At 46.6% G+C, this 23,663-nt stretch overlaps 1 protein-coding gene across 2 annotated transcripts in view; it reads right to left on the bottom strand.

The window, feature by feature from the left end:
- The window catches only part of PKHD1 (PKHD1 ciliary IPT domain containing fibrocystin/polyductin), a 454,238-nt gene that overhangs the window by 365,595 nt on the left and 64,980 nt on the right, over window positions 1–23,663 (bottom strand). Inside the window, exons 17-27 of one of the 2 annotated variants that reach the window (XM_077315063.1) lie at window positions 22,760–22,849; window positions 21,696–21,798; window positions 17,946–18,085; window positions 15,308–15,438; window positions 12,036–12,220; window positions 10,707–10,845; window positions 10,378–10,487; window positions 9,526–9,710; window positions 6,567–6,689; window positions 4,218–4,323; window positions 1,761–2,039 (exon numbers count right to left, since the gene is read on the bottom strand). In XM_077315063.1, coding sequence (XP_077171178.1) covers window positions 1,761–2,039; window positions 4,218–4,323; window positions 6,567–6,689; window positions 9,526–9,710; window positions 10,378–10,487; window positions 10,707–10,845; window positions 12,036–12,220; window positions 15,308–15,438; window positions 17,946–18,085; window positions 21,696–21,798; window positions 22,760–22,849 — 1,591 coding nt within the window. The remainder of the gene's footprint in view (window positions 1–1,760; window positions 2,040–4,217; window positions 4,324–6,566; window positions 6,690–9,525; window positions 9,711–10,377; window positions 10,488–10,706; window positions 10,846–12,035; window positions 12,221–15,307; window positions 15,439–17,945; window positions 18,086–21,695; window positions 21,799–22,759; window positions 22,850–23,663) is intronic. The other variant, XM_077315054.1, reaches the window with a different exon arrangement.

The raw sequence follows: 23,663 nt of genomic DNA, 5'->3' as shown, positions 1-23,663 counted from the left end.
TTTAATATATCTGTAAAATTTGCTAAACATTCATCAGATGATATGATCATATATGGTCACTTCTCCCCACCCACCCACCTCTCCCAAAATGGACAATGATGGGCCTGGTGGGGGTGGGAAGGGAAGGGTCCCTAGGTTAGAATCATAGAATCATAGAGTTGGAAGGGGCCATACAGGCCATCTAGTCCAACCCCCTGCTCTACGCAGGATCAGCCCTAAGCATCCAAGAAAAGTGTGTATCCAACCTTTGCTTGAAGACTGCCAGTGAGAGGGAGCTCACCACCTCCTTAGGCAGCCTATTCCACTGCTGAACTACTCTGACTGTGAAAATTTTTTTCCTGATATCTAGCCTATATCGTTGTACTTGAAGTTTAAACCCATTACTGTGTGTCCTCTCCTCTGCAGCCAACACAAACAGCATCCTGCCCTCCTCCAAGTGACAACCTTTCAAATACTTAAAGAGGGCTATCATGTCCCCTCTCAATCTCCTTTTCTCCAGCCTGAACATTCCCAAGTCCCTCAACCTATCTTCATAGGGCTTGGTCCCTTGGCCCCAGATCATCTTCGTCGCTCTCCTCTGTACCCTTCCAATTTTATCCACATCCTTCTTGAAGTGAGGCCTCCAGAACTGCACACAGTACTTCAGGTGTGGTCTGACCAGTGCCGTATACAATGGGACTATGACATCTTGTGATTTTGATGTGATGCCTCTGTTGATACAGCCCAAAATGGCATTTGCCTTTTTTACCGCTGCATCACACTGCCTGCTCATGTTTAGTTTACAAGTACCCCAAGGTCTCGTTCACACACAGTGTTACCACATCCAGTAGGCATGTTTTTCATTTTTCTGACCCAGATGCAGAACTTTACACTTATCTTTATTAAATTGCATCTTCTTCTCATTTGCCCATTTTTCCATTGTGTTCAGATCTTGTTGAACTCTGTCTCTATCATCCGGAGTATTTGCCAGTCCTCCCAATTTGGCGTCATCTGCAAACTTGATGAGTAGTCCCTCCACCCCCTCATCTAGATCATTAATAAATATGTTAAAAAGTACTGGGCCGAGCACCGAGCCCTGAGGTACCCCCCTACTCACCTCCCTCCAGTCTGATGAAACACCATTGACAACAACTCTTTGAGTGCGGTTCTCTAACCAATTCCCTATCCACTTAACTATCTGAAAATCCAGATTGCAATCCTTCAACTTATCCATCAGAACATCATGGGGAACCTTGTCAAAAGCTTTACTAAAATCCAAGTAAATGACATCAACCGAATTTCCACGATCCAGCAAACCTGCTACTTGGTCAAAAAAGGAAACCAGGTTGGTCTGGCAGGACCTGTTGGAGACAAATCCATGCTGACTTCCTTGGTTCCCAACCATATTCTGCACGCTCATGCCACTTCAGGAGTTTATCAAAGCCTCAAGAATGATTCAGGGGTTTTCCAGTTGTAAAAATGTTGAGAAAGTATGCCCAAGAAGGAAGCAGTTATAGAAAACAAAACACAGATAGGCATGCCAGCCTCCAGAATTACGCCTTATCTTCACACTACAAGGATCAGTTCCCATTGCGAAAATAGATACTTTGGAGCGTGGATTCTATGGTATTGCACTGAGATCCCTGATCTCCCCAGGCTCCATCCCCAAATCTCCAGAAGTTTTCTCACCTGGATCTGGCCACCCTCCCCTCCCCACTTCTCCACCCATGGCCAGGGAGGACCTGGCAACCCTAAACCCAGTCCACGTTATTCACACATACCAATCTCTGAAGCCACTGGGGGTTCAATGGCAGTTAACCGGGGCATAATCCTCAGGAAGATTCCGCCTTCTCCACTGGCATTGACTGCAAAACCATAGTGTCTCACCAACACCGTAATTCTATACAATCCAGCCGGTAACAAGTTCATCCAGCAAAGAGTGCTGCTGTGGTTGGAAGCCAAGATCTCACAGTCCATCTGGTTCACCTCAATGAGCATTAATCTCCGGTCTGCAGTGAACCCAGATCCCTCAAGGCGGATTAACATATGAACGGCGTCCTCTGAAATGACAAATTCAGAGTGAAATGCAGGAAGCAAATATTTGGTTTCAAAGACTGGCTCCCACATATAACCATTGTATCAAATTTAATTTGACCTGCAGCAGAATACATCTTCTGTAGAAGTGTTTTGCAGTTGGAAAGGGAAGTCATGTGGCTTTTTAACACACACACCTAAGTCACAAAGGTACAAGTCAGTCCTTACTGTAGAAAATGCCACACGATTATTGTTCTTATATAAGTTATAGCCCTTGGAAACTACTATCGTGCCTACTCTATGGTCTCTTTGTACATATTTTGCGCAAAGAGGACTTTCACTCGGGGAATTCACTGCCATGGAATACAGAAATGGCCACCAGTTTCCCTGGCTTTAAAAGGTGATGGTATTGAAGGAAAGTCCTGTCAAGTCACACCTGACTCATGACAACTCCCATGGGGCAAAGAAGATTTGCCATTGCCGGCCTCTGCATAGTAGCCTTGAATTTCCTCAGTCTCACATCCAAGTACAAGTCAGGACTCATTCCACACATTCTGGATAATGGACTTTCAGTATGCTTTAAAAGCAGATTTTCCTGTTTTGCACAGGAAAATCTAGCTGCAAAAGCACACTGGAAGTGCAATATCTAATGTATGCAGAATGAGGCCAGAGCCAACCATGCTTTGCTTCCACAATCTGACCAAGATTAGGTTAGCCTTGACCATCCAGGGGAGACCTTTAAAATGGTTGAATGGAATCTCCACCTCTGAATGAGACTGTGGGGGGGACAATCACAAGGAGAGGATTTGGCCTCGGTATACGGCATGTAGGCCCAGTGTACCTAAAGGATCGCCTCTCTGCCAACGCCTTTCAAAGAGCCTTACACTCCATCAGCTCCAACTTCCTGGAGATCCCTGGCCCCAAGGAAGCCTTCTTGACCTCAACAGGGCCTGAGCTTTCTCCATTCTGGCCCCCACCTGGTGGAATGAGCTCCCAGAGGAGATCAGGGCCCTGACAGAACCTAACCAGTTCTGCAGGGCCTGCAAAGGGGAGCTTCTCCGCCAGGCATTTGGTTGAGGTCGACCAGGATCACCACTTCCAATCGGCCCCCCTCAGCCTCCCTCCTACAACCATCATTGCAGACTCGCTCCCCCCACTGTGCCGTCAGTAAGTGTTGAGTTATTGTTCTCCCCATTGTTCTATTGTTCATAATGTTATAGTAATTATTGTGTTATTATATACTGAGTTATTTGTACAGTTATGTCTCTTTGATATAAACCACCCTGAGCCTTCGGGGAGGGCAGTAAACAAACAAACAAACAAATCCTTATCCATTGTTGTCCCTCTATATATTTATGAAACAGGGGGTGGGACGTGTCCAGCTGTCCAAGTTAGAATAGGGCCAGCCGGCTTTGCCCTGATGGGCCCTGCCCCTGCAGCTCCCACCCTCCATCCCTGGACTCTAGCCTCTTTGCTCTCAGATGCCTCAGTGCCTGGAGCCAGCAGCAGGTAAGGGGAGAGGGCCCTGGGCAAATGGTTGTGGTGGAGGGCTTGCTAACAAGGGCCACTTGGCCTGCTAGGCTGGGCTTGCTGACGAGGGCCTCCCGGCCTGCTGACTACCTGCTAAGGAGCTGTATCCCGGCCCTGATAACGAGATGCCCAGCCCCCGCCCGCCCCACTTGATCTGGCTGCGAACTGTAGCCCAAAGCCACCTTAAGGGGAGAGAGCCCTTTCAAGGCCTGTTCTTAGGAACAGGCTTTGAAGCTAGTAAATAGATGTATGTATGTATGTATGTATGTATGTATGTATGTATGTATGTATGGATGGATGGATGGATGGATGGATGGATGGATGGATGGATGGATGGATGGATGGATGGATGGATGGATGGATGGAATTCTCCACAAATTCCACATTAGTTATTTGTTGATGGTCCTCTCCTATGTCACAATATGAAGCAATTTTTTACAATCTCCTTTTTTCTTTTTTTCCCCATAAAGCCTCAGCCCAATCCTGACAACCTCATAAGATTTCCAAAGCCAGAGACATTCAGAGGTGGCTTGCCATTGCCTGCCTCCACGTCACAGCCCTGGTAGTCCTTGGTAATCTCCTATCCAAAAGCTAAACAGCACCGATCCCACTGAACTTATGATAAGATTGAGATAGCCAAAATTATAATGAAAGGCAAAAGTGACGAGGCTTACCTACAGAATATTGGACACTATCAACAAGAGGAGTAGAGTCCAGGAGATACTGGAATATGCATGAACCGGAACAATTTGCTGGAACATCATTCACAGAAACTGCAACCTGGGAAGACAGAAGAAATTGAGAAGTTGTGACAGTTGGAGTGGGGAGTAGGGAGGCCAATCCCCAGGTAGGACCTGGGGATCCCCTGTATTATAGCCCATCTCCAGGCAACCAAGATCAGTTCCCCTGGAGAAAATGGCTGCTTTGGAGGGTAGACTCCATAGCATTCTACTCCACTGAGGTCCCCCCACCCCAAATCCCGCCCACTCACAGCTCCATTTCCAGAGTCTCCAGGTATTCCCCAATCCAAGGTTGGCAACCCTAGTGGGGAGAACCCAAATTTTGGCTTTTCAAGGACAGCGTAACTGCCTGGGCTGTTTTCAAAAAGTAGAGAGGACAAATTCATTTATTTATTATTTGATGTATAGAAGAAGAAGTAGAGTTGGTTCTTATATGCCACTTTTCTCTACCCGAAGAAGGCTCAAAGCCTCCTTCCCTTTCCTCTCCGCATAACAGACACCCTGTGGGGTGGGTGAGGCTGAGAGAGCCCTGATATTCCTGCTCGGTCAGAACAGTTTTATCAGCACCGTGGCGAACCCAAGGTCACCCAGCTGGCTGCATGTGGGGGAGTGCAGAATCGAACCTGGCATGCCAGATTAGAAGTCCGCGCTCCTAACCACTACAGTATAGAGTAGCCCCCTCCACATATGGGCTTGGGGCAGTTTACAGCATAAATTAAAACATTCAAAGACCAATTTTTAAACATAAATAAACTGACAACCCAAACCCCATTCCAGCTGTCTTCCTTCTGGCCTGCAGGATTGGCTATAGGCCAGGAACATATGCCCAGCCAAAGAAAAAAAGGGGGCGACCTAAGAGGAGTGGCAGAAGGCCCACATGATGTTAAAGTGCCCTGTCCTCAACCATTGGCCTAGTGGAAGAGTGCTGTCTTTATTTCCACCTCAGTGGCAGAAACCAAACCAGAACCAGAAGGCTTGCACTGCATTCTCTCTGTTGTTCTCAGATCCAGAATCCAACTGCAACAATGGGACATGCACAGTGGAAATCTGGCCCCTGAAGGCATTGGGAGGATTCCACAGGGTCTGTAAAACAACCCTCTTCCACCAGGCCTATGAGGCCAGGATAGTTCAGAATTACATCTGGCCTCCCCTGCCCATCTTGCCCCCTTTACAGGTTCTCCCCTCCGCCTACTACCACCATAAAAGTTGAAAACTACCAGCAAGTGGGTGATGAACTGGATAGTATGGCGGTAGGACAGAGCATTTTAGAATTTAGGCATCCTTATCCATGGTTCCTCTATATATTTGTGAAACAGCCTGGGGGGTGGAACGTGTCCGCCTGTCCAAGTTGGAATATGGCCCTGCCTTTGCAACTCCCACCCTCTGTCCCTGGACTCTAGCCTCTTTGCTCTCAGACACACCTCAGTGTGTGGAGCCAGCAGCAGGTAAAGGGAGAGGGCCCTGGGCACAGGGTTGTGGTAGAGGGCCTGCTAACGAGGGCCTCTTGGCCTGCTAAGCAGTACCTGCTAACAAGGGCCTCTTGGCTTGCTAGCCTGGGCCTGCTAACTGCTAAGCAGGGCCTGCTAACGAGGGCCTCCTGGCCTGCTGACTGCCTGCTAAGGAGCTCTGTCCTGGGCCAGCCCCCACCTGCCCCACTTGATCTGGCTGTGAGCTGCGGCCCGAATCCACCTTAAGCTGCCTAGCCGGGGGCCAGGGGAGGGGACCCTTTCAAGACCCATTCTTCGGAACGGGCTTTGAAGCTAGTTTTTATTATATTACTAGTTTTTTAAATATTTTATTATTAAGAGTTGATTTTATATGATATTTAATTATTGTAAATTGTCCTGAGCCTGCTTGTAGGAACAGTCAAGAAATCAATCAATTAATCAGCCAATGGTACCATGGTTGCATGCCAGAATGAGGAGGAGCGAGGCTTATGCCGTCACTAGTGTCCAAGAGAACTGGGGATTGGAAACTGGAAGCACCAGCTGAGCACCCAGAGGTGTTCCGGGTTTGGAACCTCAGAGGAATCCTCCCCACTGCAGAGAGCCTGGGTAGTGTAGTGGTTTAAAGTACTGGACTGCTCTCTTGGGGGTCCAGGGTCCTGTCTGCACTCACAGTTTAATTTCAGTTTGAAGCACTGAATCTTCAATGAGCAAAATCTTCTACACAAACTCCCTAGATACTTGCAAAAAGAAGAGTTTAGTTTGCCCACAGAAAGTTGGTCTTTTGTTAGTTTTCCAGACTATTATAAGGTAGGGTTTTGACTTTTAGCTTTCATACCTGTGTGAAGTCATTGGGGGTAGCAAGCATGTCTCCGAAAATTGGAGTAATGAAAACGCCTCCATCGAACACCACCCGGGATGTAACTGCTGGGTTCAGACCAGTGAGGTTTTCGGCAGAGACCTTGAAGAGAAAGAACAGGGGTTAGGAAAACCAGATCTCCTTTTCACTTTTCAGGGTGGTAAGCAGGTTTCATCTCACACTCAAAGAAGGTTTGCTGTTAACTTTTTAACTGGAGAGCTTTTGCAATTGCTATTGATCTCCAGCCAACCAAGATCAGTTTCCCTGGAGAAAACAGATGCCTTAGAGGGCAGCCTTTAGGACATTATGCCCTGTTGCGGTCCCTCCCTTCCCCAAGCTCCATCCTTCCCAGCCTCCATCCCCAAAATCTCCAGTTATTTCCCAGGCCAGAGCTGGCAACACTACTTGGGAGAAACAGGTTGTGTGCCCCCTGGAGTTAGAATCCAATTGGCTGGGCCAATGGGGAAAGTGTGTGTTTGGGGCTCCTTCAGGTAGTGAAAAGCACAGCGCTCTCTATGCAAAGGCCAAGGTCCTACATTATTCCTTTCTGGAACCCTTTTTAAACCTAATCTCCCCTTCTTTTGGTTCAGCTTAGTTTACTAACAGGGCCCTCTGACAGCCATGCTGAGGGAGAGAACTGGTGTTGAGGGATACATGCGCGAAGGCAGGCTGCGCACCACTCTCTTTTGCAAGAGGAAACAATTTAAGGGCTTCATTTCTCTTGGAGACAATGCAAAAGAGTGCCAGCTCCCCTTTGCAAAATTCCTGGAGATTTGGAGGTTGTGCCTGCAAAAGGCAGACTTGGGGAAGGGGACAGAGCTGGGAAGGGAGATCTGATGTGAGTCCACCCTCCAAATCAGCCATTCCTTCCAGGGGGACGAGGATAAGGGTTCTGGAGATCTGTTGCAATTCAGGAGATCTCCAGGCCCCATCAAGAGCTTGGTAACCCTAGGAACGCAATTTTCATCCTTTTTACATTTCGCAATTGCATTTATTTATCGCAGCGTTTCTCAAGCCAGCTTGGTGTAGTGGTTAGGAGTGCGGACTTCTAAACTGGTGAGCTGGGTTTGATTTTGTGCTCCCCCACTTACAGCCAGCTGGGTGACCTTGGGCTCGCCACAGCACTGACAAAGCTGATACTGGTGCTGTACAAGTTACAAGTGGAGCACCCTCCTTAGGGATGGTCAGAACTTTGGAAGCTACTAACAGCTTCACTTTGCTGAAAATATTTCTCAAACCTTGGCGGGATGCACAACTGCAATACCCAAATTGCACTTATATGGCTTGTGGTCTGTCCATATGCTCAATGAGTGACGTGTATGCTCAGTTATTAACAGGGGATACATATAGCCTTTTTTTCATTCTTGCCATCTGCAAGCTACCTATGAAGACCCCCTGACAATCCCAGTTTGAAGGACCCCCTGTCCGGACAACACCACAGGGGCCCTGGAATTGCATGTGCTCCTAGGATAAACTGCCTCTGCATGGCATGTGTGTAGCATAGCCAGGAGGTCCGTGTCTTGTTAGACAGCTAAGCAAGGGATGTCTGGAGGTGGTTTGTCAATGCCTGCTTCTGCATCAGGCCCCAGGTGTTCCTTTTAGGTCCCCCATCCAAATCCCAGCCAGGGGTAACCCTGCTTAGTTTCTGAGATCTGTTTCACAACTGTGACTTCATGACTATGCAGTTAGGAGCACTGAGTGGGGTGGGTGTGAGTGTAACAATCACAGTCACTTCAGAACAACAGAAGAGTAAAGTTCCCTCCATCTTTGCATGGGTAAAGGTTCTATTCAGGAATGATGGGGCACCAGTGAGACAAGGGAAGGAGTCACTGGAGAACCAAGACTTTATTTTGCTAAGAAGAAGAAGAAGAGTTGGTTCTTATATGCCGCTTTTACCTACCTGAAGGAGTCTCAAAGCGGCTTACATTCGCCTTCCCTTTCCTCTCCCCACAACAGACACCCTGTGAGGGAGAGGAGGCTGAGAGAGCCCTGCTATTACTGCTAGGTCAAAACAGCTTTCTCAGCACCGTGGCGAGCCCAAGGACACTTAGCTGGCTGCATGTGGGGGAGTGCAGAATCAAACCCAGCTTGCTAGATTAAAAGTCCACACTCCTAACCACTACACAAAACTGTTCCAAGAAGCAACAATGGGGTTTAAATACAGAAGAATTAATTAATTCCCACCCATTTAGGAAACCCTTCCAGGGTTGCCAAGAAACCCAAGGATTTCATGAAACTCTGGTTGAGAAAGGTTGGATTAGATACTTAGGTCTGGTCTAGGGGGGAAATAATAGAAAAGCAACACAGCAGGAAATGAATGGAGAGTGGAAAGAGTTGACTTGATGTGATCTGGGTCTGCCATATGAAGAGCAGGATCAAATCATGACAACCCCAAAATAAATGACCACATGGAACAAACCATGGTGGAGCCGAGAAATAAAGCCATCAGGGTTGCGCTCTCCTGGACACCATCCTTATCCATGGTTCCTCTATATATTTGTGAAACAGCCTGGGGGGCGGAGCATGTCCGGCTGTCCAAGTTGGAATAGGTCCAATCAGGGTGCAGCCAGCTTTGCTGTCCCTGAACTCTAGCCTCTTTGCTCTCACACGCACCTCAGTGCCTGGAGCCAGCAGCAGGTCAGGGAAGAGGGTCCAGGGCAAAGGGTCATGGTGGAGGGCCTGCTAACAAGGCCCTCCCTGCCTGCTGACTGCCTGCTAAGGAGCTGTGTCCCAGGCCTGCTAATGAGCTGGCCAGCCCCCGCACGCCTCACTTGGTCCAGCTGCGAGTCACCTTAATCTGCCTGGCCGGGAGCCAGGGGACGGGGCAGCCTTTCAAGGCCTGTTCTTAGGAATGGGCTTTGAAGCTGGTAAAAGAATAAACCTTAAATATAAAGGATGTGCTGAGTAAGAGAACAGTGAATTTAATAGATTGACATACATTGATGATATCAGGCAAGTCACCAGTTGTTGACAACCAAATCAAGGTCCACCTGCTCTGGTAACAGCTGCTGGAGTCCTTCGTGACCAAAAAATCACTGATATTCAAGTATTGGGCTGTAAAATTATTGGTGTGGCTTTGCAGGAGCCTGTGGAGATGTTGGGAAGAGATAGACACTGGAACACCTGGGGGAAAGGATGATGAAGCAGCCGAAGTCAGGAGACAAGAAACTTGAACTGGGCCAAATAATATGCCAAGTTGTATTCAAAGGCACAGGCTAGTTTAAACGGCTGGAGGCATTGAGCCAAATTCGAAGAATGTGGAATATGTGGAAACTAGAAAGAATAAGCCCATAGAATATGCTCAGGCTCCCCAGCCCCAGAGAAATAAAATTGAACTCAACCACAACCAAGGTCTTTTCAGCCCTGCTGCCAGCCTGATGGAATGCTCTTTTGAGGGAGACCTGCACCCTCCGGTACTTAAAACAGTTCCGCAGGGCCTGCAAGACAGAGCTGTTCTACCAGGCCAATATCTGAGGCCTACTTATATGCCATCAACAAGCTGACCTCCCTACTTAAACAAAGAACACCTGGACACAGTTAGAAACAACTGAATGTGCACTCTAGGACTGTCCTAACAAAGCAATTTATTCCCCTTCCTCTCTGATAGGGAAATAGCAGTGAATTTGGACAGTTTTAAATCTAATTTATTAGTTTAAACTGTTTTAAATCATTTTAACCTCCTGTAAATTATCAATTGGTGTGAGCTGCCCTCGGACTATGAGGGAGGATGTAATATAAATTCGATAAATAAATGCATAAAAAAGAAAAAGGCTCGGAATCCTCCATTTACCTGAGATCACCACATTGGGCAGATGAATCCGAAAAGTCCCGCCAAGAGGGGGGCTCGCCATTTGTACCCTCTGAACTGTCAGACTGACGCTTGCTTCGCCCACGAACCCTCTGCAGAAGAAAATGAAATATTCAATGCACTACTTTTGGTGAGTCAGGCCAGTTAATTATGAATTACCCGTATTTTGATGGTGTTCTTATATGCCATTAAAGGTTTATTGAAGATTTGTAAATTTGATTCAGACCAAGGATGGGGCACCAAACATTTTAAGGTGTGCTTTTTAGAAAAGCCCAGAATCATCTGGAATTTGAACTCAAATTCACATTTACCTCAATGAAACAAGAGGGAGTTCCTTACAACAATCTGCCGCTAAGAGTGACACGTTGTATATGGGCGGCGTTCCAACCACGGATACTGACTCTATATGTCTGCAGTGTAGATGAGGTGGTCTTGCCTCTTTTTGGAAAACTAGAAGGAAACAAATTATGGAGAGGAATCATGGAGAAGGTCACGACACTTTCCAGAGCATAAAGCAAACTACATTATAGTTTTAAAAAAATGAGTGCATTTTCAAGGCATTTCATAACAAAACATTCCAACAGTTTGACCACCAGATTGTGAGCTTTAAAAACAGCTATCCATTGGTTCATCAAGAAAACAAAGATCATGGCATCCGGCCCTCTCAATTCCTGGCAAATAGATGGGGAAGAAATGGAGATAGTGACAGATTTTATTTCCCTGGGCTCCAAGATCACTGCAGATGGGGACTGCAGCAAAGAAATTAAAAGACGCTTGCTCCTGGGGAGGAAAGCTATGGCAAATCTAGACAGCATCCTGAAAAGCAGAGACATCACCCTGACAACAAAAGTGCGTTTAGTCAAGGCTATGGTATTCCCAGTTGCAATGTATGGCTGCGAAAGTTGGACCATAAGGAAGGCCGAGCGTCAAAGAATTGAGGCTTTTGAACTGTGGTGCTGGAGAAGACTCTTGCGAGTCCCTTGGACTGCAAGGTGAACAAACCAGTCAGTCCTAGAGGAGATCAGCCCTGACTGTTCCTTAGAAGACCAGATCCTGAAGATGAAACTCAAATACTTTGCCCCCCTCATGAGAAGGAAGGACTCCCTGGAGAAGAGCCTAATGCTGGGAGCGATCGAGGGCAAAAGAAGAAGGGGACGACAGAGAATGAGGTGGCTGGATGGAGTCACTGAAGCAGTAGGTGCAAACTTAAATGGACTCTGGGGAACGGTAGAGGACAGGAAGGCCTGGAGGATCATTGTCCATGGGGTCGCGATGGGTTGGACATGACTCCGCAACTAACAACAACAATAACAACAATCCATTGGTTCAATCAGATATGACACAATTGGTTAGATATGCAGCTCCAAACAGTCTGTAATCCAGTAGCATCTTCAAAACCATTGAGATTTGGGGGGGCATGAGATTTGGAAGGCAAAGCCGCCTAGCCTATCGTGCTGGTCCCAAACATGCAACAGGACTGGAATCTAGCTTAGCGAGACATGCATTCTTTAAAAAGCAATCCATTTATCTTGAAGTGGAAATATTTCTTTTCTCCAAAAAATTAAGAAAACAGTTTATGGTCATGTTACTTTTCAGTACATTATCTCAAAGCCAAGCAATAAGGAAGAGAAAATGATTACCTACTATATCTGTGTCCGAAACTATGATCTCATCCACGAAGAACCAGATGGAAGAATCGGCCACACTCGCAAGGGGCTCAATATCTATCTGGTGCAGAAATACTGAAGAGTTTCTCTGAAGATCTTTTAGGGATTCAGAATTCTCCAAACAATCCCTCCAAAGATCAGTACATACAAACTTCCAGCTGAAAGACAATCATAAGACATTAATGCCGATAAGTTGATAAGAGCTAGAAGCTTATATTTGTTACTTGCCATTATCAGCAAACCGTCTGATGGCAGATCACGGAATAAAACCGCACATAAAACAAACATTATGATCCTATCTTTAACTGCTCCTATGGAGCAGAATAAATAAAAGAGTAAGCAGAGAAAGGGCGGGCTCTGTCCGGGATAAAAACTAGGAGGGCCCAATCAGGAGCCGCAAAGCGGCTCCTGATTGTGCCCTCCGAGTGTCACTCCAGGGCCCAGTGGCCAATGGGGAGCCGCGCAAAACCCGGCTCCCCATTGGCCGCTTGCCCCAGCCTCGCCTTGCCTGCCCGGGGACTCACCGTGCACAAGGAGAAGCAGCCTTCCCCGACGGTGAGTGTCCCCCTCCCCGCTGGCTTCCCCTCGCTCAGACACACACACACTCACGCACACAACCCCCCTGGCCGCCCCCCCATCAAGCCACCACTGCTTCCCCGTGCCCAGATACACACACACACACACACACTCACCAGCCAAACCCCCCTGGCCGCCCCCCCATCGCACCGCCGCTGCCTCCCCGCCCCCGCAGACACACACACACACACACGCCAAATCCCCCTGGCCACCCTCCCACGATCGCACCGCAGCCGCTTCCCTGCCCCCACAGAGACACACACACACATACACAACCCCCCCCCCTGGCCGCCCCCCCATCGTGCCGCTGCCGCTTCCACACCCTTACAGGCACACACACAAGCCAAACTCCCCTGGCAGCCCCCCCACACGATCGCCCCGCTGCCGCTTCCCCAACCCCACAGAGACACACACAGCCACCCCACACATCCACGCACACACTCCTCTCTACCCCCTCTTTCCTCGCCACCTCCCCCTCATGATTTGCCCCCCACGATCCCCCCATTCCCCCCACCTTCACACACCCCCTGCACCCTCCCCTTTCACCTACCTCTCTGCCTGCCTTCCTTTCTTCCTTCTTACTTCCTGACTTCCTCTGTCTCTCCCTCTCACTCGCTTCCTGTCTCTCTCCTTTACTTCCTTCCTGCCTTCCTTGCTTTCTCCCTTCTACCCATCCTTTCAACCACCCCTTGCCCTTCTTTCTCCCTCCCTTCCTTCCTTTCCTACAGTCTGCCTCCCCATTCTCTAGTGCCTGCTGTCTTTCTTCTACAGCGGGCTTAATTTCTAGTTAAAATATAAAACCTGGCGGTGAAAAACCTATCCTCTCACCCCCACAACAACTAACCCCCTCTAGGTGCACCATGGAGGGAGTCTATGGATGCTGATAGTTCACCACAGGCAGGTCTGGCCTGATGCAGCCTCTTTCCTGGGGGTGGGCATGATCTTCAATGCCATGGCCTCAACCATGACCCCGGCCGAAAAGCTCCATTTTACAGGCCCTCTGCCAATGGCAGAGTCTGTCCATAAAATGGCTATTGGTCGGATGCTTCAGAAAAGGCTCCGAGTTATCTTGCTGAATGGCCTTTTGGGTGGAGTCTAGCAGTAGATGTAAGACCCAGGGTGCTGAAGTTCATTCCTATGCTCTAACAATGGACTGGACCCTGCACCTTGTTTCTGCTTGTGCCCCTCTGCCTACCCCAGTGCTACAAAGTTTGGAGCACATTCCTCCTGCTCAACACACTTCCACACATCCAAGATCAACAAGCACTCAAAGAGCACGCTCCACAGTGGGGGACTGGCTCTGCAACAGAGAGGAGTACAAGCAGAAACAATACTTAGGATCAAAGCCAAATGTTTTAGAATTAGCAGCCGGTTTTCATGACAGTACCCAACTTCCTGGCCAACATTAAAGGCAATGTTACTAAGTCAACCAAAACAAAAACCTAAAGTCAGCCAGAAGCAACATTCACAAGGACCACAAAGGAATGTCTTTTGTACTTAAATGATAGGCCTGACTTACCAGAGCCACCGATTGACCGGCAGCAGTGCAGGCCAAAAAGAAGGCACAGAGAAGGATGTGCAAGGGACAGTGGGAGTGGCCTGATGCACAGGCATCAGGCCAGGGGCGGGTGGAGACCGGGTTTTATATGGTGCCACATGGGCTGGCCCGGCCTCTTTTGCCCTGACTGCTGCAAGGGACAGTTTTTCCTGCCTGCCTGCCCTGAAATTCTGCTAATTCTGCTAATTAGGAACTAGCCTTGTTCCTTGGTTGTGAATGTTCTGTTGGTTTTATTGTTGAATGGCTGTATATGGAATGGAAATTTTGTCACAGCTTGCAGGATGGCATAGGGGAGCCTGTGTTGTTGTAGGGAGGTCTGGCCTGCGTCCCAGACTCCCAAGTTTAGAACCTCTTAAGAGGAGGCTGGGTATGAGCAGGCCCGACCCTTGGGGATGGCACGGGGCTCATACAAGGGGCAGCTCAAGGTGGACCAATGGCGGTGTGTGCCTCCAGAGGTACACTGGGTGGGACACTTCCCTTACAGAGATCTTGGGGGCAAAGGAGCCCGTGCTCCCAGCTAGGAGATGGGGGGGGGGGAGTTCCTTTGTGGGCCACTGGGATCTGTTAATAAGAGAAGTTCATGGTCGGCTGACCACTGCCGCAGACATCCCCTCTATGCTTATCCAACACTCCTAGTTTTGTTCATAATGGACAAGTTGTGGCCTGGCTATGCCAACGCAATAACAAGTGTGAGCTTCTGTACTGGGCCAGTGATGCCCGCCTGCCTGTCAAATAACTGTCTCGAGGACCAAAGAGCATCATAAATCCTACTAGCAAAGAAGCAGCCTCTGCACTTATATATCTGAGGAACTCATATGAGTTACAAATTGCAGGTGGGTTGCTTAGTTGGTCTGCTGTAGAAGAGCAAGATTTGAATCCAGTTGCACTTTGGAGACCAAAATGTTTTTCCTGGGAATAAAATTCAAGGAGTCAATGCTCCCTTCATCAGATACAAATAAGAATGAAGGAAGCTTTGACTCTCAAAAGCTCATTACCATGTTGGTCTTTAAGGTGCCACCAGATGCGGATTCTGCACTTCATATGAGTTACAAGAGTATACTGGAATGAGGAAGAGTGCCACTAATGCAAATATCCAAAATACTTTCCATACCTTTCTGGGTTGGTCTTAGTAAGAGGCCACTGGCACGTCACGTTCTTCTTTGCTCTGCGCAGGGAAGTAGCAGAGTAAGAGACCGCAACGCTGAGGGTGTTGCTCAAAGAACCTTTGTGTGCAAAGCACAACTGTGGAGAAAAGGTTGGGGGAGGGGGGAACAAAGCAATTACAAAGCCAGTCATTCAATATCCATCCGAATCTACCTTGTCTCTGTTCTGGCTGACGGTATGATGAGGACCAACTCTTTTGCGACCTCAAGATGCATTCACTTAAAAGTCCTAGTCAAGTTGCAGAATTTAAAGTCACTGTGCAGTACAGACAGGCCTCCATCGTCCTTTTCTGCCTCTAGCGTCTCCCGCCGCCCTCTGCAAAACTATCAGAAGAAAGGCGGTGAAGAGACATGAACTTTCCCCACCTCTACGCGCTCTTTCTCTCTACAAGACACCGAGTCCTGGATGGCCCAGGCTACCTCAGTCTCACCAGATCTCAGAAGCTAAGTAGACTTGGCCTAGGTTAGTTCTTTGATCAAAGACCACCAAGGAAAGCCCGGGCTGCTACACAGAGACAGGCAATAGCAACACTTCCCTCTTTCTCTTGTTTGGAAAACCCTATGGGATCACCATAAGCCAGCTGAGATTCAACGGCACTTTCCCACTGCCACATCTACAGGACACAGAGAGAGAAGAGCCGTTTTTTCTACACCGATTATCACTACCCAAAGGAGTCCCTTATAACTCCCCCAAAGCCTTACGATCTTCAGATTAGGATTTGCTCAGGGTCCCCAACCCCAAAGAGGTTTAAATGACCTTGACTAGGGGCAGGGCCTTTTTAGTCCTGGCCCCAGTCTGGTGGAACGAGTTCCCAGGAGGGATCAGGGCCCTGCAGGACCTAAATTAGTTCCACAGGGTAAGATGGAGCTGTTCCACTGTGCTTATGGTCAAAGCCTACAATAACACCCACCAAAATAGCTGTCCTCACTGCTAGGAAGAGAAACCAGAAGATCAGCTCCTCACTAAAGGACTCCCCTGGCTGGAAATTTTAGAGAGGGAATTTGGCTATGGTAATTGTTTTAAAGTTTTAAATTGCATCTTGATTTTACTGATGTTACCCACACTGAGCATTCAGAAGGGCGGGCTAAATAGTATTGTTGTCGTTGTCGTTGCTGATCTTAAAGCAGCTTCCAATCACCATTCCCTTCCTCTCACCACAACAGACACCCTGAGAGTTCTAAGAGAATTAGTCTGCAAGAACAGATCTAAGAGAAATAATATATTATATCATAACTAGATTTTATCATAACTAAATGGGCGCTAGCGGGGGGAAAGGTAGGGTCGCGGGAGATGTACCTTGTGGAAGACGTACCAGCGGGCCAGGCACGGTGGGAGGCGGTAAAGCCGGTCCTGTGGCGGGGAGAAGGCGGGGCCCCCCGCCAGCGGCACCGATCTTCAGGCTTCTCCTGACCGCTTCTCCCATGGCGAGCGAGGCGAAGCCTTCTCCCGGCCGCTGGAGCGGCCGGGAGAAGGCGGCGCCCCCCCCACACACACACGCGGCGATTGAGCTGAAGCCTTCTCCCGGACAGTGGAGAACTACTACTATCCTGAATAATTCTGATTTCTAAATACTGAATAATTCTGATTTCTAAATAATGAGAGGACCACAGAAAACATTGTTCCTCTACTGAAAAGGCCAATTTAATAAATGTACACACATTGACTATTACTATCTCTTGTCTGCTAGTTGGATGAAGATCAAAGTAAAGAGAGAGTGGGAAGATCAGTTTATCAATAGCACACAAAATTAACTGTACTGTGCAATTCGATATTTTGTTTGTATTCAAAAGAAAGATGAGCTTTTTTTTCCTTTTTGGCTTTGCAGAAAGGGGGGCGACAAAAGAATCATAGAATCATAGAGTTGGAATGGGCCATACAGTCCAACCCCCTGCTCAACGCAGGATCAGCCCTAAGCATCCTAAAGCATCCAAGAAAAGTGTGTATCCAACCTTTGCTTGAAGACTGCCAGTGAGGGGGAGCTCACCACCTCCTTAGGCAGCCTATTCCATGTGAAATTTTTTTTCCTGATATCTAGCCTATATCGTTGTACTTGAAGTTTAAACCCATTACTGCGTGTCGTTTCCTCTGCAGCCAATGGGAACAGCATCCTTCCTCCTCCAAATGACAAGCTTTCAAATACTTAAAGAGGGCTATCATGTCCCCTCTCAACCTCCTTTTCTCCAGGTTGAGAGAAAACCATCTTCCATTTAAGAATATATATCAATTATTGACATTGTAACCCACCCTGAGTATTTTTGAGAAAGAGCTGAATAAAAGTCAATGTAAAATAAACCAGGGGCATTCTTTGCTAGCTGGGAACGTTTCTCTAGGCAATGTAAAGCATGCCCCAAACTTCTTTGGAAGTTTCCACACAACACAGTATTATTTCTGATGGGTTTCCAAAAGCTTTCTGGCTTAAAGGGGAGGAGCCCCCATGCAAAAACTGTATCCTAAAACATTAGGGTTCCAGCAGCCAGAAGAGGGTGGAGAGTGAATTCATCTTAAATCGAGGACTGTCGTTGTCATCCTTTAGCCTCCTCTCTTTGAGGGGTCTTCTTTTGGGATTGCCATGATACATTACTCACATGGGTGTATTTGGTGACATCGTAAGCGGAGGCAGGAGGGTGTATTTTAAAAAGGCTTTCCAGCTGGTGGGCGCTGAACCGTCCACAAAATGGCTCTGTCCAGCTGACTGGACATCCTCCACGGGTGAATTTCTCCATGCCTGTTGGTAGAGAAGAAAGTCAGGATAGGTCTCCTGCACGAGACATGCAATGGGTAGCACTGAGTGCCATGAGCCACAACTTGTTGTTTTTCTGTATCTTTGAGTTGTTTTGTGTTAACTATTGCAATCTGTCCTAAACCTTCGAGGAAGTGTGGACTAGAAATGTAATGAAGAATAAGAACCACATCTCAAAAAGAGTGGAAGAGAAATGGCTATTTCTGTTATCAGACTCTGTATTTCCTACAAAATGTGTTTGTTTGCTCAGGCTGCTGAAAAGCTGAGGTTCAGTGTGGTCTCCCTGGGAGGAGTTACTCAAATCTAATCTTATTACTTGTACTGCTGTCATAGATTAGGCAGTGTTTTATATTTTATCTGTTACTTTTTTGCTATTTAATATTGTTTTGCAATGACCATTGGCTTCATGAAAATAAAATTCATTTTCAAAACAATAATGGTAGTTCAACTGTTCACCTCTTAGTCATCTTCTCTCCAGGCTAAACAAACTAAGCTCCCTCAACTTTTCCTCATACAACTTGGTCTCCAAATCCCTCACCACCGTCGTAACACTCCTCTCGACATGCTCCGGTTTCTCTACATCTTTCTTCAGTTGTGGTGGCCAAAACTGAACACAGTACTCCAAGTAAGTTCTAACCAGAGTACAGTAAACTGGTAATATCACCTCATGTGATCTGGACACTATACTTCTTTTAATACAGCCCAAAATCCCATTTGCCTTTTTAGCTACCGAGTCACACTGCTGACTCATGTTCAGTGTATGGGCTACCAAAAACCCCAGATCTTTTTCTACTACTGCCAAGACAAATCTCACCCATCCCAGACCGATGCATTTGATTTTTCCTACCCAAATGCAGAATTTTACATTTTTCACTATTAAAATTCTTTTTATTCATTTTAGCCCATTTTCCCTGCCTGTCAAGATCATCCTGTATCCTGATTCTGTCTTCTGGTGTGTTTGCTACCCCTCCCAGTTTAGTATCATCTGCAAATTTAATAAGCATCCCCAGTATTCCTTCATCCAAATAATTTATGAATATGTTGAACAACATAGGGCCCAAGTCAGGCCCCTGAGGCTCTCCATGAAGATGATGAACCATTTACAAGCACACTTTGGGTGCAATTTGTCAACCAGTTTTCAATCCACCTAACAGTAAGAGGATCTATACAACAGTTTACCAATAAGAATATCATGCAGTACCTTATCAAAAGCCTTAGAAGAAGAAGAAGAAGAGTTGGTTCTTATATGCCGCTTTTCCCTACCCGAAGGAGGCTCAAAGCGGCTTACAGTCGCCTTCCCATTCCTCTCCCCACAACAGACACCCTGTGAGGTGGGTGAGGCTGAGCCCAAAGTCACCCAGCTGGATGCATGTGGGGGAGCGCAGAATCGAACCTGGCATGCCAGATTAGAAGTCCGCAATCCTAACCACTACACCAAACTGGCTTACTGAAAACAAGGTAAACAACTTCCACAGGATTCCTATGATCTGGCAAGGTAGTAACTTTCTCAACAAAAAAAAAGATAAGGTTAGTCTGACATGACTTGTTCTTGAGAAAACCAAGCTGACTCTTCATAATTACAACCATCCGCTCTAGCTGCTCAAGGACCAACTGTTTGATTATTTATTCTAAAATTTTGCTATAGACATCAAGCTGGTAGGTTTGTAGTTAGGCAGATCCTCCTTTTTCCCCTTCTTGAAGATAGGGACAACATCCAATCTTTTGGCACTTCACCTGTTCTCCAAGAATTGTCAAAAACAATGGACAGAGACTCAGAAATTATATATGCAAGTTCTTTTAGTACCCTTGGATGTAATTCATCTGGCTTAGAAGATATTGTTTCATTTAAAGAAACTAGATGTTTATAGACTAACCCTACAGTGATCCTCCAGGCCTTCCAAGAAGGCCTGAGGATCATTGTCCATGGGGTCGCAATGGGTCAGACATGACTTTGCAACTAACAAAAACACAGTGATCCTAGGCCACAATCCCATCCCTTATCAAATGAAATGATTTTGCCATTTTGAGGATGATCCCCCTCACAAGATGAGGAGAAGTAGGAAATGAGCAGTTCAGCCCTTTCTTCATCACATGTTACATTGTCACTTTCTGGTCCCCGCAATGGTCCTACCATGTCCCTATTCTTTTTCTTACTTTGAATATAACTAAAGAACCCTTTCTTGTTGTCTTTAGCATTTCTTGCTAGCCTAAGCTCATACTGAGCTTTAGCTTTTATAACACTCTCCCTATAAGCATTGTTTATATTCCTCCTTGGTTATAAGGTCCTCCTTCCTTTTCCTAAATGAGACTTTTTTATTATTCAATTCATTTGAAAGCTGTTTATGGAGCCATCCTAATTTCTTTAGGTTCCTCCCAGTTTTTTTTCTCAAGGGAATTGTCTGTGATTATGCCTTCAGTGTTTTACTTTTGAGAAACTCCCAACCTTCTTGGACTTCCATCTCCTTACAGAAGGATAATAGAATGTTTTGTTTTTGTTTTTTAATAATCAGCTAAGACCCAGAAAAAGGTTTTTGCAATATTTTTTTTTGAGGCTGGGGCAAGACTGGAGTTACGATCTGAGGGTCCCACCACATGTAAAGTGCCTAGCATTAGATGCATGGCAAGAAATTTCTGACTACTGGTATATACCATTCTGAGCCACGTTGGTGGTAGGATTTGGGAGCAGGGAAGTTACTGGAGTATTCTTGGGTTTTAGATTGCCATCTTATTGTTGCTTGTTGTTTAATTGTTTAAATTTGTTAAGGGAAGAGATGAAGGGGACTGTTGATTTTATTGTTTTATGGTTATGTGGTAAAGGTAAAGATAAAGGTATCCCCTGTGCAAGCACCGAGTCATGTCTGACCCTTGGGGTGACGCCCTCTAGCGTTTTCATGGCAGACTCAATACGGGGTGGTTTGCCAGTGCCTTCCCCAGTCATTACCGTTTACCCCCCAGCAAGCTGGGTACTCATTTCACCGACCTTGGAAGGATGGAAGGCTGAGTCAACCTTGAGCCGGCTGCTGGGATTGAACTCCCAGCCTCATGGGCAAAGCTTTCAGACAGCTGCCTTACCACTCTGCGCCACAAGAGGCTCTGGTTATGTGGCTATTGGCCTTTTATTCTGTAAGCCGCCCTGAGCCGACATTGTCAGGAGGGATGGGATATAAATCTAATAATAAATTTAAAAATAAATAAAATAAATTTTTCAAATAAAAACATGTTGATTGCTAATCCCTCCCCAAGGCTTAATGCCACAGAGAGAAATACCAGCAAAACACAAGTGTAAAACTTGTATCATTCTGGTATAGAGGAATAATCTGAATATGTATTATTGGAGTGAGAATGAGGAGAGAGACAACAGTTTCATAAATATGAAAGAATTCCCAAAAAATGGAAATTCTACATGTCCATGCATCTCCAAAGACAAGGAGACATGTAATTCTCCAGAATTTCTTCCCACCTGTAGAGAATTCAAATAAAATTTTCAGAGGACAATATCAAGACATTATTACTGTCCGTGCCCAAGTCTGGAAAAGCATTCTGCTAAAATAACTACCTGTGAGGTTGAAACAAATGCACAAATTGAAACACATACTATCTAAGTTACCGTGCTCAAATCCAGTCTGAAGAAGGATGTTGGCTGATGATCGCTTCATTTCACACTTTATTGAAAGAAGATCTTCTAGTGCTTCCTGGACCTGTAAAAAATTGGAGCAAACAGTTCAACACATTGCACAGGGAACAAGGCCAGAAGGCTTTGAGAATGGGCAGTGAACCAAACTAAGCTAGCGAGAAGGCTGAAGGACACAGCTGCAATGGTTCCCCATTTCCCAGCCACAGGATGAAATGGAAAGGAGGCCAGTGTGCTGCCAGTACAGAGATACAATAGCAAAGTCCAGCAGAAACAATCCCAAGGGATCAGTGTTGCTGTTTTGTCTCATTCCTCTAACCCAGGGGTAGTCAAACTGTGGCCCTCCAGATGTCCATGGACTACAATTCCCAGGAGCCCCTGCCAGCATTCGCTGGCAGGGGCTCCTGGGAATTGTAGTCCATGGACATCTGGAGGGCCGCAGTTTGACTACCCCTGCTCTAACCCAACCCTTCCCTGTTTTTTCGCCATTGAGAAACTTAGAAACATTCAGGCTTCAAGAAACCCCAGAAGTGACACAGTTGTGCAGAACATAATTGGGAAGCATAGCTGTATCCAATGCCCACCAGGAGCACTCTTGGCCTTTGTCTGTTTACCAGTATAAATGAATTAACTCCTACCCATTCAGGAAACCCCTCCAGGGCCATCAAGAAACCCCAGGGTTTCACAAAACCCTGGTTTAAAAAGCCTGCTCTAATCCTTGCATGCTCTGCTGACAAGACAATCCTATCTGGACAAAATCATAACACAAGAAACACATCAACTTCATTGTTTTTGGGGAATGTTTTATTGATACTTCTTTTTTTAATTGTTAGCAGGGATAAACTCTCTAACCATGTCTTCCTCAATACTAAGTGTTAAAAACCAACTAATTCTTCAAACAGAACAAAAAGCTTTTCACCTACTGCCAAAAGGCACCAATAGAGGGAAAGATAAAAAATTTCCCTAAGGTGAGAGCTTCCCTAGGAAATCCCAAAATCCCAAGTGTCTTTTGGACTTGAAAGACATACTTGTTTAGCAGTAACATTTGTTGACATGACGTTGCTGGTTACATTGTTCCAGGCAAGACTGAATCGTCCTGAACCGGATAACGTCAGCATCTGGGAATCAAAACGGAACACTTATTTATCAGGTGCATCAATGCAGGGGGCTAGATGCAAAACTTTGCCTGGAGACTTGGAGAATACTGATCTGTCCAGTGTTGTATAAGGAAATTCTGTCTGTATTCTGGAAGTCATCAAATACTGGATTGAACCAGAAGTGCTGAATCTCAAAGCCAAACCAGACATTACAACTTTACAGACTCTCTCTCCCAGCAGCCCCACAACAGTTGCAGGGAAGTGCAGCTCTTCAGATGTCTATGGACTACCATTACCATCAGCTCCTGCCAGTGCTGGCAGGGGCTGGTAGTAATTGTAGTCCATGAGCTTCTGGACAGCCATAGTTTGACACCCCTGATCTATTTAAAAATAAAGAGAAGCCCAAATATGCTGGGAGGAAGAAAGACTCTTGCCTGCTCCCCACCTGTTATCCCAACCAGAAATAGTACTGCAAGGGAGTACTTTTTCATTTCTGGCTTCTCCGTGTACAGTGTGCTGTGCCCAAGAACCAGCCCAAAACGGGGAGAAATCCCCCCCCCACCCTTCCATTTCTTCTGGGGAAAACAGGAAGAGGGGAAGCCAAAGCTATATAAAAGACAACTCAACATATACTGCTGGTGGGGAAGGAATTTGGAATATGGTTGGAGAACCCTTGAAACCTTTTAGGGGTTGAGCCTGAGAACAGTGAGTTTGGGGAGAGGAGGGACTTCAGTGGGGTCTTATGCCATACATAGAGTTCACCTTCCAAAGCACCATTGTCCCCAGGTGAGCTGATCTCTGTTGCCTGATGTAAGGCAGGGAGATCTCCAGCCAA

The sequence above is a fragment of the Paroedura picta genome, chromosome 1 (assembly GCF_049243985.1).
Source record: "Paroedura picta isolate Pp20150507F chromosome 1, Ppicta_v3.0, whole genome shotgun sequence".
NCBI classification, from domain to species: domain Eukaryota; kingdom Metazoa; phylum Chordata; class Lepidosauria; order Squamata; family Gekkonidae; genus Paroedura; species Paroedura picta.
The sequence above is the reverse complement of the archived record's forward strand: the minus strand, read 5'-3'. Positions and strand labels throughout refer to the sequence as shown.